The 15,751-nt window shown below is 41.0% G+C and overlaps 1 protein-coding gene across 1 annotated transcript in view; it reads right to left on the minus strand.

Moving 5' to 3' along the window:
- PUS7 (pseudouridine synthase 7) overlaps nt 1-14,088 on the minus strand; it is a 65,249-nt gene extending 51,161 nt beyond the window's left edge. Inside the window, exons 1-2 of the mRNA XM_054564439.1 lie at nt 13,910-14,088; nt 3,979-4,411 (exon numbers count right to left, since the gene is read on the minus strand). Of these exons, the coding sequence (XP_054420414.1) occupies nt 3,979-4,411; nt 13,910-14,036 (560 nt within the window). The 5' untranslated portion in view covers nt 14,037-14,088. The remainder of the gene's footprint in view (nt 1-3,978; nt 4,412-13,909) is intronic.
- Between the last annotated feature and the right edge of the window lie 1,663 nt (nt 14,089-15,751).

Here is a 15,751-nt window from a genome sequence, read left to right on the forward strand (position 1 = left end):
TACCATTTTTGTTTCCTGTTAATTTTAGGAGAAAGTTTAGTAATAGTAAGCCTTACTATTATGTAAAACAAGAAATTCTTTAAAAAAAGAGTTTTCAGTGCAGAGTAACACAGAGTTATTGTTTCTGGCTTCTTAATGAATTTTGATCCACACCTTAGTTCTGTATCAGAATATATAGACCCTCTGATACTTTAACATCCACTTACACCAACAGATATAATTATTTAGATGGAAATTCAACAAGGGAACATCAGTCTTATATACACATTAAAGCTGATGGACTTAATATTTACACAACTTTCCATCCCAGAACCGGCACAATAACCATTCTTTTCAAGTGCACAAGGAATCTTCTTCAGGGTAGACCATATGTGGGACAAAAAACAAGTCTCAATAAATTTAAGAAGACTGAAATCCTATCAAGCATCTCTTCTGTACAAACTGTAGGAAACTAGAAATTAACTACAAGAAAGCTGGGAAAATCACCAATGTGTGGAATTTAAACAACTTGCTACTGAATAACTACTATGTCAATGAAGAAAAAGAAATCAAAAGATATAGAGATAAATAAAAATGAAAATTTGACATTCCAAAAATCTTTGAGATGTAGCAATAGTGGTACTAAGAGGCAAGTTCACAGTAATATAGGCCTATCTCAAAAAACAAGAAAAATCTCAAACAATCTAACATTATACCTTAAGGAACTACAAAATGAAGAACAAATGAAGCCCAAAGTCTGTAGAAAATAGGAAATAAAAATCAGAGCAGAAATAAATGAAATAAGAGACTAAAAGACAATAGAAAATACCAATGAAATGAAGAGCTGTTTCTCTGAAGAGATAAATAAAATTGACCAATCTTTAGCTAGACTCACTAAGGGAAAAAGAGAGATGACTCAAATAAAATCAGAAATGAAAGTGGAGAAATTACAATGGGTACCACAGAAATACAAAGGATCATATAAGAATACTAAGGCTATACTCCACCAATCTACAAGAAATGGACAAATCCTCAGAATCATACAACCTTCCTAGACTGAATCATGAAGAAATAGAAAACCTAAATAGATCAATTCTAGTAAGGAAACTGAAACAGTAATCAAAAACCTCCCAAAAAACAAAAGTCCACAACCTGATGGCTTCAATGGTGAACTCTGCCAAACATTCAAAGAAAATTTAATACCTATCCTTCTCAAACTCTTGCAAAACATTGAAGAGAAGGAAGGAAATGCTTCCTACCTCATTTTACAAAGCCAACATTACCTTGACACCAAAGCCAAGCAAGGATAACACACAAGGAAGAAAATTATAGGCCAGTATCTATGATAAACATACATATGCAAAAAATCCTCAACAAAATACTAACAAATCAAATACAACAATACAGTAAAAGCTTCATAGGCCACGATCAAATGAAATTTTTTCTCTGAATGCAAGGATGGTTCAACATTTGCAAATCAATAAACATGATACACATTAACCAAATGAAGGATCAAATTATCAACTCAGGTGTAGAAAAAGCATTTGACAAGACAAAATATCCTTTTATGATATATTCTCAATAAAATGGATACAGAGGAAATTTTCTCAACATAATAAATGCCATATATGACAAACTCACATCTATCATCATACTCAACAGTGAAAAACTGAAAGCTTTTCCTCTAAGATCAGGAACAGAACAAGGATCACTCTTGCCACTTTTATTCAGCATGGTACTAGAAGATGTAGCCAGAACAATTAGGCAAATTGGAAATGAGGAAGTAAAATTGTAACTACTTTCAAATGACATTTTGCACATAGAAAATGCTAAATACTACACCCCAAACTATTGGAAACAGTAAACAAACACAGTAATGTTGCAGGATACAAACTCAATATAGAAAAATCTGTTGTTTCTATATACTAAGAACAAACTATCAGAAAGAAGAGGTGAAAGACCTGTATGCTGAAAACTACCAGACGTTGTTGAAAGAAACTGAAGACACAAAGAAATGGAAAGGTATTTCAAGTTCATGGATTGGAAGAATTAACATTGTTACGATCTCCACATTACCTAAAACAATCTAAAGAGTCAATGCAATCCCCATCAAAATCCCAATGGCATTTTTCACAGAAATAGAATAAAAAATCCTAAAATTTGTGAGGAACCACAAAAAACTCGATAGTAAAAGCAATACTGAGAGAAAAAGAACAAAGCCAGAGGTGTCACACTCCCCAATTTCACACTATACTACAAAGCTACAGTAATCAAAGCAGTACAGTAGTGGCATATAAACAGATACAGAATGGAGAGCCCAAAAATAAACCCACAACTAATTTAAGACACAGGAACCAAGAATATACAATGGAAAAAGGAAAGTCTCTTCAATAAATGGTGCTGGGAAAACTAGACAGCCATATGCAAGGGAATAAAACTAGACCACTATCTTAATCACATTTAAAAATGAACTCAAAATGAATTAAATACTGGAATGTAAGGCCTCAACCATTTAAAATATATAGAAGAAAATATAAGCATTAAGCATCTTGACAATGTTTTCAGTGGTGTTTTTTGTGAATTTGGCTCTAAAGGCATGAGAAACAAAACCAAAAATAAACAAATGGGACTACATTCCTTTGCAGAGCAAAGGAATCCATCAACAAAACAAGAAGGCAACCCACTAAATGGGAGTAGCTATTTGCAAAAAAATATTTCAATATGGGGTTAATATCCAAAATATATAAAAAATCATCACACACACGCACGCACACGCACGAGAGCACGTGCCTCCCCCCAATTAAGAAATGGGCAAAGGGCCCTGGCTGCTGTGTGGCTCAATGGATTCAGTGCCGGCCTGCAAACCAAAGGGTTGCTGGTTCGATTCCTAGTCAAGGCACATGCCTGGGTTGTGAGTCAGTTCCCCAGTGAGGGGCACGTGAGAGGCAACCACACATTGATGTTTCTCTCCCTCTCTTTCTCCCTCCCTTCCCCTCTGTCTAAAAATAAAATAAATAAAATCTTAGGGGAAAAGAAAATGGGCGAAGGGTCTGAATAGACATTTTTCCAAGGAAGACATACAGATGGCCAACAGGCACATGAAAAGATGTTCAACTTCATTAATTAGGAATGAAAATGAAAACTACAATGAGATATCACCTCAAACCTGTTAGAATGGCTATTATCTAAAACACAAGACATAACAAGGATGTGGAGAAAGGAGAGCTCTGCTGCACTGCTGATGGGACTGGAAATTAGTGAAGTGAACCCTGGCTGGCATGGCTCAGTTGACTGGGCGTCGTCCTGTGAAGTAAAAGTTTGCTCGTTCAATTCCTGGTCAGGGCACCTGCCTGGGTTGCAGACCTGGTCCCTGACTGGGGTGTGTGGAAGTGGCAAACTTCCCTCTCTCTCTCTCTCTCTTTCTAAGTAAAATCTTAAAAAAAAAAAAAAAAAAAAAATAGTGGAGCTGTTGTGGAAAACAGTATGCAGGTTCCTCAAAAAATTAAGAACAGAACTATCATGTGATCTGGCAATTCCTTTTCTGGGTATTTATCTGAAGAATAACAAAACACTAATTTGAAAAGATGTATGTACCCCATGTTCACTGCAGTGTTATTTACAGTAGTTAAGACATGGAAACACCCTAAGTGTCCATCTATTGATGACTGGATAAAGAAGATGTGGAGCACATATACAAAGGAGAACTACTCAGCCATAAAAAAGAGAAAATATTGCCACTTGCAACAACATGTATACCTCTTAAGGGTATTATGTTAAATGAAATAAGTCAGACAGAAAAAGACCAAAACTGTATGGGTTCACTCATTTTATCTTTAAATGGTGTCATTACTCATTTAGGCAGCTTTCTCATCCTTCTTAACCATCCATGATATTAATCCTTGAGGATAGAAAGCTAAACAGAAGACTATATTGCTGATTTTTTTCATAAAGAAAAGAACAGCTGTAACTAAAACAACTTTGTACATAAACTAAACATACCTTTCTTTTAAGATTCCCGAGAATCCTTGATGAGAACTTACAAACTTGGTGATGCCAACATCAAGTTCGGTGAGTCCATGCTTCATCATGTCTGCAAAACTCTCAGCCTCCTCCTCTTCATCACCCTCTTCCGAAAAGCCATCTTCCTCCTCCTCTTCTTCTTCCTCCAATTGGGCATCAGAATTGTTTTTATTCTTTCCAGCACTTACAGCTTCAGGTAGCCCAGGCACATTTTTACAGCTGGGTGTAGAGTTATTTTCCAGCCCATCCTGACCTTTGGCCAGACAGCATTCTGAGACCTTCTGTCTTTTTGCCTCCTCGGCTGGGGACAGACTGTCATTATCTTCAACAGCAAGGGACCCACGTTTCAGTGACATACCAGTCATTTCTGTCATCTCCATTTTTAAGGCTCCAAGAAAACATTTAAGAAAACCTGTTAGGAAGACAGAGTAGGATAGTAACAATCACTTCTATAAATAAGTGGGTTTCAGCAAACAAAAGCACAAGTTAACATTGTTCCTAGGGTCCTGAAAATCATTTAATAAAATAATCCCTCCCAATGTTGGCAAACACCTTTGATGGCACAGAAAAATGGCAGAACGATTCCGCAAAAATTTGACAATGTGCATCAAAAGCCTTAAAAATATGCATGCACTTTGGCCCAGAAACACTACTTTCAGGAAGTATCTTAAAATTAAAAAGTGGTTAAAATTCTAGCAGTAAGGACAGTCACCTTGGAGCTTTTATATTAGTAAAGCATCAGGAATAATGCCTGAGGTACATGAACTGAACAATATGCAGAAACCATGTAAACAATATGCAGGAACTGGGAAAGGTGGTTGCTCCTAGGAGAGAGTGTAAGTGGCTGCGGGCAGCAAGCAGGGAGATTTCCTGTTTCTCCTGAATACCATAGTGGTATCACCTGTATTTTGTTGCATGTTTTTATTATCCTTTCAAAAAACTGATTAAAAAATAGTGTGTAAACACAATTGCGAACATGAAATCATACCATACAATATATTTTTTAAAAGGCAAGGGGAACATCAGGTTGATTAATGGGTCCAAAGTTTCGGTTTTGCAAGATGAAGAGCTCTGCATGCCCGTTTCACAACCATGTGAATGGACTTAACACTACTGAGCTGTACATTTAAAAATGGTTAAGATGATGTTATATATGTTATATGTATTTTGCCACAATTGAAAAATAGGTTATCATTTAATTGGCCTGTACACAATGTACTGAGAAAAAAACCTAAGCCACTCCTACTTCCCAGTACAGAGCAGCTTGAAGGGGCTACCTATGGCAATGAAGGCCAACACATTTTATCTGAGACCACCAGTGCCTGTCTAATTTTTTGATGCTCTTGGTAGAATAAGAATAAAGGTTTTTCCTGTATTAAATATATAGAGAGATGCTAAAGTTAACATACTAACAAACCTAGTAAACATATTCATAAATAATATAAATGAGCAGAAATTAATAATCTAGTTCTCCAAGGCTCAGTTAACACAAAACCCACCTATAAAAACATCTAGAGCAGAATAATAATGATGTTGAACTAAATTTTAAGAACCCATATTTTATCTTGTATTTTTAAAATTGTGTCAAAAATCAAGAATGGAAAGAAAAGTAGAGAAAAAGACAAATACTACAAGCTAAAAGTAAAAGAAAAAAAGGATCATAATGGCTACAAAAAAAAACAGGAGAAAAGACACAGAAAAATGTTAGTGAATACAATTACTTTTGGTGTTTGGGATGATGCTTCAACCAACTGAGCAACCCAGCTAGAGCTTAAATACCATTACTTTTGAAAGACAAAAAATTAAATAAAGAAAATAGAAGAAATCAAGAAACTGGAACAGAAGTAGACCACAACCAGATATTTATAAAATTACCTCTAATTCAAATAAGAAAGCATTTATCCTTTATTTGTTCTAAGCAAGGTAATAGTAAAAAAGAATGCTGGTTTATGAAATGCTAATGCTCTTTCACTCTCACTTTTTATCAGCAAAGCTGCCCTCACAGAGTTTGCACACCAGCAAGGGAGACAGAAGAGGTCCAGGGCTTACCTGGTCGAGGACTAGGGAACACAGACAACCTCAGGAGGCGCTGGAGGTGACGGGGTCAGAGAAGACAGCCTTTCTAATGCAAGTCAAGAAATGAACACCTACCTAAGCAACGTTTTTAGGAACAAGTGAAGCCACGTTCCTAAAACGGAGGAGGGGGCTGCTGGGGGAAGAGGGCACTGGCTATGCCAAAGCATGGAGGAACGGGGGGCCATGGAGCTCTGGAAGAACCCCAAGGAGCTCATCACACATCAGGGAAGGTACAACACACAAGCAGAGTTTGGACTTAAAGCAAGAGAGTGGGCAGAAGCCACACCAGGCTGAATGGAGGGAAGGACATTGTGAAACTCAAACAATCACTAAATTCGTGAGTTAGAAAGATTTTGTCGTACCCTTTGAAGAAAAACTGGGGTTAGGCTGGAAGACTAGGAAACGGCAGAGCTGCATTCAGTACCACCTGATCTAAGGCAGCGGGAAGGGTAACAGAAAGAAGGGGTGGATTCAGGGACAATCAGGAGGTGCTAAGAAGAGGACTAGGTGACAAATATGGAAAGAAAGAAGAAATATCCCAGGGTAACTTGGGTTTTCTGCCTTGGGAACCTGAGAGGACATGGGGACCCCAGGAAGAGGAGCAGGTGGTGGGAGAAGACAAGCCCACTTATAGTTTTGTGGTGTTGCAGGTATGCGGGGGACATCCAAGAAATGTCCTGTAGCCAGTCACTACATTGTGTCACATATACTCTTACCCAAAAGCCTCCAATAACCCCCAACTATGATACAACGTCTCCAGCTGGCATGACAAGATCTACCTTATACACTTCCTGAATACAGCCTGAATTCTCAGCAGAGAGGAAAGCACAGGCAGTAGCAGCCACATCTGCACTTGCCGCAGGGACTTTATAGTCAGCTGCATGTCCACCTTCGTCCCAGTGTGCAGAGAAGTACTCACAAGGCTCCTTCTCAACAAGCCATTCAATGGCTATAAGCCTTGGTGGGAACACCACCGATTTCCTCCGCAGAAAGCTGCTCCGCCCCTGCTTCAGTACTGTCCATCACCCAGGGCCGTGTGCCATCACCTTCCACACGCCTCCCGCAACGCAGGCCCAGCCCCGACAGGTGCCCACTCCCTGACTGCTCACACACTCTCTCCAATGACAGGTCCTCTATACCCATCTCAGATCGCCCTGGTCTCTCACTTGTCCTTCAAGATTCATCTGAAGACCACAAGCCCTGACTCTCGCGTCTTCCTGTCTATTAACTCCATGTCTTCCCATTTTACCTCTCTTCATTTACATTACCCATACAGGCACCTGAGTACTGTGTTTTTCCCTCACCCACTTTCTAGCTGTGTAACTGGTCCAAGAAAATTACTAACTTCTCTAAGACCCTGTTCTTCAGGTGTAAAATGGGAATGAAAGGTGCTTCAAAGGACTGTCGTGAAGATTAAACGAGATGATAAAACATGGAGTGGCTGGAAGCAGAGGAACTCCATAAAAGCTAGTCCCCTTCCTTTCCTCAGGAAGTCTGCAAATTCTTTGAGGTATTATTTCTTTTGTACATGACAGAGAATCCAGCACAGTGTAACAAGCACCAATAAATATTTTGCAGTTCTTAAAATAGGTGTCGAAATGGTTCCCCATCTATAGAGATCAAAGACACATTAAGTAGCAAATCCTTAATGAAATAGTGGCCCTGGGCAATAACCATCAATGCCCACTAACATCACGAAAGAGAAACAACCAGACATTGTGTACTCCTGAAAATACTTGCTATTATTTATGAAGTATTTTTACTGATTGAATATCTATGCAGTGAGCGCACAATGCAGTGTGTAGATGATGTTTTGTTGAGTTGTACACTTGAAACCTGTATGGTTTTGTGGACTGATGTCACCCAAAAAATTCAATTAAAAAACAAAACAAAACACGAAACTATGTTTAACTACCAGTTTAGATGGCATACAGAGACACAAGATGTTAAATGGTGATGGGAAGCAAACAGCAAAATCCTGAATGTGGGAAATTGCAAGGACAAAGCCAAAGTTCCTTCAACTAATAAGTAGCAAAGGGAAAAAAAGGAAGGGGAACCTACAGGTAAACCTACAAAGAAATGCAGTGGTGGATCCTTCTTCAGTGGATCCTGATTTAGGTAAACCAAGTGTTTAAAAAAGCATTTATGAGACAATCAGGGACATGAAATGCTGGGGATATTCGATGATGCTAGCAGTATTGTCAACTTTTTAACGTTAAATAATGTTACTGTGATTACATTTAAAAACAGAATCCAAGCTCCAGCTGGTATAGCTCAGTGGATTAAGTGCTGGCCTGTGAACCAATCCATTGGGGTTGCCGGTTTGATTCCCATTCAGGGCTCATGCCTGGGTTGAGGGCCAGGTACCCAGTGGGAGGCTCATGAGAGGCAACCACACATTGATGTTTCTCTCCCACTCGTTCTCCCTCCCAATCTCCCTCCCTTCCAATCTCTCTAAAAATAAATAAATAACACCTTTAAAAATTAAAAAAAAACAAAACCCAGAACCTTTGTATTTTAGACATACAAACTGAGCTATTTATGGTTGAAAAGATATGAAGTCTAGAATTTTCTTCAAAATAATTTACTAGTGTTGAATGGGAAGCAGAATGGGTATAGATTTCAAACAAGAATGGACATGAGTTGCTAACTGTTGAAACTGAGTGATGGGAACAGAGGGAGGTCATGCCATCATTCCCTCTACATTTTGTTTGATATTTTTTATAATAAAAAATAAAAGTGCAAAGTATAAAAAGATGTACAAACTATTCTACTCTGATCAAATCACCAATTCCTTCAGTTCTACTGCTCCCTGTCTCCCATCACCTATTCCTCCAATGTATTGAGATATCCAGTCCCAAGAAACCACCTCTTCCACCTTTATTTACTTGTTCAAGTGCCCTCAACAACTCTTAGCCACTATTCAACACTCTTGTTCACTAGTCCTGCTCCATGATCCTTGCTAAACTTCAACCGACTACCAATTCGACTGTCTGTGCCTATGTTCCTGGCTGCTGCTGGAGAAAATCTTGCCAGGGCAGGGGAGTTTCTGTCTCATGACAGCCCTCCAGGCTGCCTGGCCCTCCCTAGTCAGCAAGGTCTTCTCCCAGTCGTGTCGGGTATTTACAAAGAAAACAGGGATGTTCTGGCAGACACACATCCCTCTAGAATATTCACAATGAGGCAGGATAGTAAGAAGCTAGAATTCCTTAACAAGTAGAATGGGGAAACTGAGAAAAACAGTTAAAGGGCTGAGCAATGTACAACCAGATAATAGACTGCAAGCTCTTATTTTCCCTAACCAAGGACTTAGGAACAAATGGTTTACACATTCCAGACTATGCAGGAGGCAGATCCGCCTCAGTCCTGGACCCTCTTCAGTGACATTCTTTGAAAGTGAAACAGACCAGAGAATGATCCTGACCCCATTATACACTCATTTTGATAAATAAGCATATCAAAGGACACACCTGAAAAGCTGAATATTCTATTGAGATCCACTCTTGAGACCTCTCCCTAAAATTCCAGCCTTTAAAAAACAGATAAAAACCCTTAAGACAAAGGTCCCAGGGTGCTCACTCTCTCTGGAGCACACCCATGCCTCCCCCCACCCTTTTTTCCTTAGGGGCGTACCTTTGCTTTCTTTCTCCTATACTCTAAAGGTTTCCAGGAGACTTGCGGGGGGCGGGGGGGGCGGGCAGGGGGGGACACGGACAGACGGACGGCCAGTGGGCAGCGGGCAGCAGCAGCTTGTCCCAGGATAACCTCCTGAACCTGTCTCCAGAGGCTCTCCTTTTGCCCCTGTAACTTCTTTTCTGAGTCCATGCAGCCTTGCTGGCTCACCAGTTTTGCTGCTGTGACTTTCTTCTTAAAGAGCCATGGCAGGCTCACCATGATCTTGCCTCTTCTCTCTTTCATCCTTCCTGTGTTTCATTGTCCCCAGCTTTAATAAATGTACTCTCAAATCACCTGGACTCACATCATGAATTCTTCCTGCATGAAGTCAAAACCCCCGACATTCTAGGCTGTACGAGGGCAGACCAGCCGCAATCCCAGTCCCTTTCCAGTGACAACAAGAGCACTTATGACCATTCCCCTTAATGTGGCAAACCCCTCAAGGGAAATCCACACTTACTTTAACACTCACTCACTCCTCTACACTGCCCTTCATTCCCTCAACAAATATTCACCATGCACCCCTGTGCCAGGCATTATTCCTGGTACTGCGACAAGACACAACAGTGAACGAAATAAGTGCTCCGCCATCATTTGCTTCCTTGACCAAATCACAACCATTCAAGCCTGGTCCTACCTGACATCTTTTCCCAACACAACATAGTTCACTGCTTTACCTTGAAACCTTCCTACTCCTTATTATCTCCTGCCTCTGGAGATGCTCTTTTCCCCTCTTCTCTGCCTGCCGCTTAAATTTGGGTTTCTCCAGGTTCCTTCTCCAATCTTGTTTCCTTCTCACTGCCAACTGTGCCAGACAAGACCCCTTCATCTCCAACTCTCTTGTTTATTAGGCGTCCAAGGCAATCGCAAAGGCAGCTAAACAATGATAAAGTGTATATTGTGGGCCTGTTCAAACCTCACTTTAACACTGTGACAGAGTATTCATTATCATTCCCATTTTAGCACTAAAACACTGAGGCCCAGAGATAAAGAATCTTGGTCCAATTTATAGAGCTAGTAAGAGGCAGAATCAAATGCTCAAACTCAACATGCCCTAAATTGATCTCATCATCTCCCATTACAAACACACTTTTGTTAAATTGCACTCCTTACCTCAGGGAATGTTACCACCAACTAACTACCAGTCACCTGTGTCAAAATATGGGTATCATCCCAACTTTTCATTCTCTGCTATGCCTGTATCAGTGATTTCATCAATGAAATTCTAGAAGGTTTAGAACATTCCTGAAATGAGAATATTAACAGACCATGGGTCTTAAGTATCAACCACTGGTTTCAACTCTTCCTTGTGGAACAGCAATTTGTGAGGTATAACATGGAGACTGATCTATGAGCAGGTTTTGCCATTTACTAAGCAGGTCTCTTAACCCCTGTAAGATCCAGTTTATTCTTCTGTAAAGCTGAAAAATGACTTGGTTAAAGGTCTGTAATAACTATTCCTTTTTAACTGCTGGTCATTAGTATTTATTATGGATGGTTTACACAGCATTATATTTCTGTCTGCAGTGAAAACAAAGCTTCTGTTGTTTCTTTTGTTCTCTGGGCTAACGATTAAACACAGTTTTCTCCTTAAAATACCACTTAATTTTAAGAGATCCTCAAAGCACTGCCAACAGCACCAAATACATACATCTTTGGTATTTTTTGGAAATCTTTTTCTTGATTCTTGTGGATGCTTGTCTTATCTTTTTCTTGTTATATGTAATTGCAAAGACAAGCTCATTAACTAATCTTACTTTTGTTTTCAAATGACATTACACTTTTTGTTTTTTGGGGTTTTTTTGGCTAATGGCCTTATCACAGACATTTATTATTAGAGTATATATAGCACAAATGATTATAAATCATTTAATATATATTTTGCTAAGTAATGTCTGTGGGCCTAGAAGCTGAGAATACACTTACCAGAAGAGCTGTGCAAACTTCTAAACTAGAAGAGGCAGAACTCAAATTAGTGTTTTCATAAGCAGAAACTCTATAAAAGGGAAGACTGAAATGGAACATAACTTTTAAATAAAAGGTGGGGAGGGAATCCTGGAAAGAAAAAAGAGGCTGAGAAGAATTCAATCAGGCCCTGGCCAGCTGTGGCTGTTAGTTGGGCACTATCCTGCAAACCAAACAGTTGCTGGTTCCATTCCCGGTCAGGGCACATGCCTGGGTTGTGGGCTAGGTCTTCAGCTGGGGGAGCTGGGGCGGGTGCAAGAAGCAACTGATCGATGTTTCTCTTGCACATCTATCGCTTCTCTCCCTCTCTTTCCCCCTCCCTAACCCTCTCTCTGAAAATAAATGAAATCGTTTAAAAAAAAAGAATTCAATCAGAAAGATAAAACCCTGATTGCCCCAATGTGATTTCCTTAAGGAAAATCCAAATACACATGTTCAAGTATTCTACTCAAAGCTAGAAAAAGCAACTGACTTTAAAAAAAAGGGGGGGTGCTTATGAGGTTTTTAATGGTATTTTTGAAGTTTTAAAGAAATATTACACTGCAAAAAGAAAAAAAGGCATTTGGTTTAAAAAAAGAAATATTACACTGCACACATTATTCCTGATAGTGTATATTGATTTCAAAACCCTCCATAATTTCCACTTTTTCAATGCTCCTATCCTCCATTCTCTGCAAACTGTCGGTAATCCCTCTAGCACACACAATCAAAAGCACATTCTTCAGGGAAGAACACACACTCACTAGGCTCTAATATGCAAAATCATTAAGTTCACTACCTTTACTCATTGCACAAATATTTATTGAGCGCCTCTTATGTGTCTGGCACTGCAGAAAAAAGGAAAATTCCCTACCCTTACTAAGCTTACATTTATTTAAGGATATTATAGGGGAATAAAAAATTTTTTTAAATGCAAACATAAGAGTTACAAATAAAGCTGAGTAAGGGGAATTAGAGAAACAAGGGGGCTCTTTAGTGAAGCCTCTCCAAGGAGGTGCCTTTTAAGTAAAGGCTAAAAGAAGAACTAGATATGAAAAGATGTGAGATGAATTCCAGGCAGCGGAAACAGTGCATATAGTGTAAAGGACCTGAGGCTCGAGCAAACTTGGGTCAGCAGTAAGACCAATGGGGTTGTAATTTCTCTTTCCTACTTGGGGGCAAAAACTATCTTTTTTTAAATACTTGTACGGGTCCAGACTCTATCAAAAAATATGTTCAAAAGGGGTTATTAAATAATAGATACTGAGTGTTGGCTACTTGCCTAATGACTAAACAAAATCATTGTCTTCCGTCCCCTTTTCAGTAAGAGTGTACTGTTGGCTACTTGACAGATCCCTCCACTGCCAAGGCACCCGCAGGCCAATGGAGCATGTCTGCCTCAGACTAGAGACTTGAAATAAAAGCCCTTAGTAATCCTATACATATCTTCGGAATGGGGAAAAAAGTGGTCTGACAACGGGACCAAATTTTTGAAAAACTAAACTCCAAACCCTGCTTCTCGGCAAGTGCTAAAACCCAGGCAATGAGGACGTCTCAGTGCAGGGCTAGCGGTAAGCGCCTCAGTACAGATGAATTTCAACACGCCACAGCAGCACGTCGACCATCCACTCATAAACACTGATCCAGCAGAGACTGCAAGAAAAAACTCCTGGTTCCCAACCTGTTCGCTCCTACTCTGGGAAACAGCTATAAAACAAGAAGTCACCTAGCACATAGAAGCCATGAAATAAGTAGTGATGGATGAGGAGTATCAGGACGAAGCACGTGGGCTGGACTCTGTAGCAGACTGGCCCAGCGCAGTAGGGTTTCGGGATAAAGGCCAGTTTTTCTCTTCGGGGAAAGAGAAGAGTTTAGGGAAAAGAAAAGAGTGGGAAACGGATCCTCGGCCGGACAGCGCCGCCAGGAGGAAGGAGGACGCAGCGTCCCTTGGGACCTGCCCCGGTAGTGGGGGGCGGGGCTGGCACCACCAAAGCGCAGGTCCCGTCGGGCTCCCGCCCGGCTCCCGCGAGTACGGTCCGTAATGGAGACTCCGCGGGCTCGCCATGGCCTCAGACCACGGCTGGAACACCTTCCCAGTCCACACTGCTCCTCCCGGGGTTTTCGGTGGGGGGACCGAGGTGCCGAGGCGACTGGTCGGGCCGGGCCGAGGGCTGACGGCGGAGCCCGGGCGGCTGCGGAGAGGCCGCGCACTTACCCGGGGCCCGGGAACGCGGGCGCGGTGCGGGCCGAGCGGCGAGGGATTGGGCGCACAGCTGCGGGTGCAGGAGGGCGGCAGCGGCAAGGGTCCCTCGGAAGAGCCAGCTGCAAGGGCGGCCGGACATAGACAGCGCTGTCCGCGCCTGGGGCCCACAGCGTTGTGGTAGACTCACTGGCGGCCGGGCTCGCACACGTGCAGCGCAGGGACGCGCTGCTGCTCGCCGGCCCCTCCCCCGGGGCGGAGCTCGTCCTCCGCGGCCCGCCCCACCCACTTCCCGCCGCACAGCGCCAGGAGCAGCGTGTCCGCAGGAGCAGTGTGTCCGCAGAAGCTGGGGCCGGACCCCTTGGCCTTCTCAGCTGCGAAGTGGGAAGCTCACAGTGGCTCATTCACTCCGCGAGCTTCCCAGGCGGTGGCACCCGGGTTTTGGCGAGAGCAAAAAGTGATTTTATAGGCACCAAAGAGTCCTTTAGATGACTATTAAAGCAGCGATCGACCTCGGAATGTTAGTTGCATTCTAACAAAGCTTGCTTCCGCAATTATGGCCCTTTTATGTTTCCTTCCACCATGCAGTTAACTTAATAATTAATAAAGATCACATTATGGTCTATATTGTTCTATGCATATAATTCCTTCCAATGCCATGAATCCAAAAGCACCATTTTCCTAATTCTTCGATTTACCTGCATGCTTAATCGCTCCCCATAGGATCCCCTTCAAGAAACCTGATCATAGCAAGTTTGTGCTCTGTGCAAAGAAAAATAAAATGCAATACTCTTTCCCTGCTGTCTAAATAGCACACGTTTCCAGACCAAATCCTGTCCTCAAATAGCTTTTGCACATTTAATATTTAACCAAACTTCAATCCTGAGTGAAAAACGAATGTTATTTCAAGTCCTTTTATTTTTGCTAGGCTTTTTTCTTTTAAATTGTGGTAAAATATACGTAAGATAAAATGTACCATTTTTACCATTTTTAAGTGTATAGTTCAGTAGTATTGAGCACACTCACTTTGTTATGCAACCATCACCACCATCCCTCTCCGGAACTCTTCATCTTGAAACTCTATGCCGTTGATTCCTTAGTCTTTCTTCCTCCTAGCTCCTGGCAACTGCCATTCTATTTTTCAGGTCTCTATGATTTTCCAGTTCTGGGTAACTCACGTAAGTGGACTTATACAGTATATGTTCCTTTGTGACTGGCTTCTCTAAGCATAATGTCCTTAAGATTCATCCTTTTAAGGCTGAATAATATTCCACTTTATGTATACATCACATTTAACAGGCCCATTGTCGCTAGGGTTGCTTCCCTCTTTCGGCTATTGGGATTAGTGCTGCATGTTCATAGCAGTGTTAACAGGGTGTACCAATATTTCTTTGAGACATTGCTTTCAGTTTTTGTGCGTGTATATACCCAGGAGTACAATTGTTATATCATATGGTAATTCTATTTTTAATCTTTTGAGCAATCACATACTGTTTTTCATAGGAGCTATAGACTTGTTTTTAAAATTTGGGTTTACATGTGGAGATCTAACTGAATAGAGATAATTCTCTCAGACTGGTAGGTTTCTACACTGCCTAGATTATTCACCTCAATTAAGTATCTCAGAGAGTTTTCTGTTCCTAATGCATGTGCAATCGCATGTCCTTGGGCTATGGTTAATCCATAGGAAATGTCCCAATGGCAGTAACTGCAAATATTTTTATCACAACCACACAGTAACATTTAATCATAAACTTTTAATTTTTCATACTTTAAAAAGTGTCTCCTCTGAGATTTTGGTCCAACTCCTCACAAACAAGTGTAGAGAAAAAATGTTCACATTTCTTTGGCCAGTAG

Source organism: Pteronotus mesoamericanus, unplaced genomic scaffold, assembly GCF_021234165.1.
Source record: "Pteronotus mesoamericanus isolate MK-2021 breed Mesoamerican mustached bat unplaced genomic scaffold, CSHL_Meso_final scaffold_85, whole genome shotgun sequence".
NCBI classification, from domain to species: domain Eukaryota; kingdom Metazoa; phylum Chordata; class Mammalia; order Chiroptera; family Mormoopidae; genus Pteronotus; species Pteronotus mesoamericanus.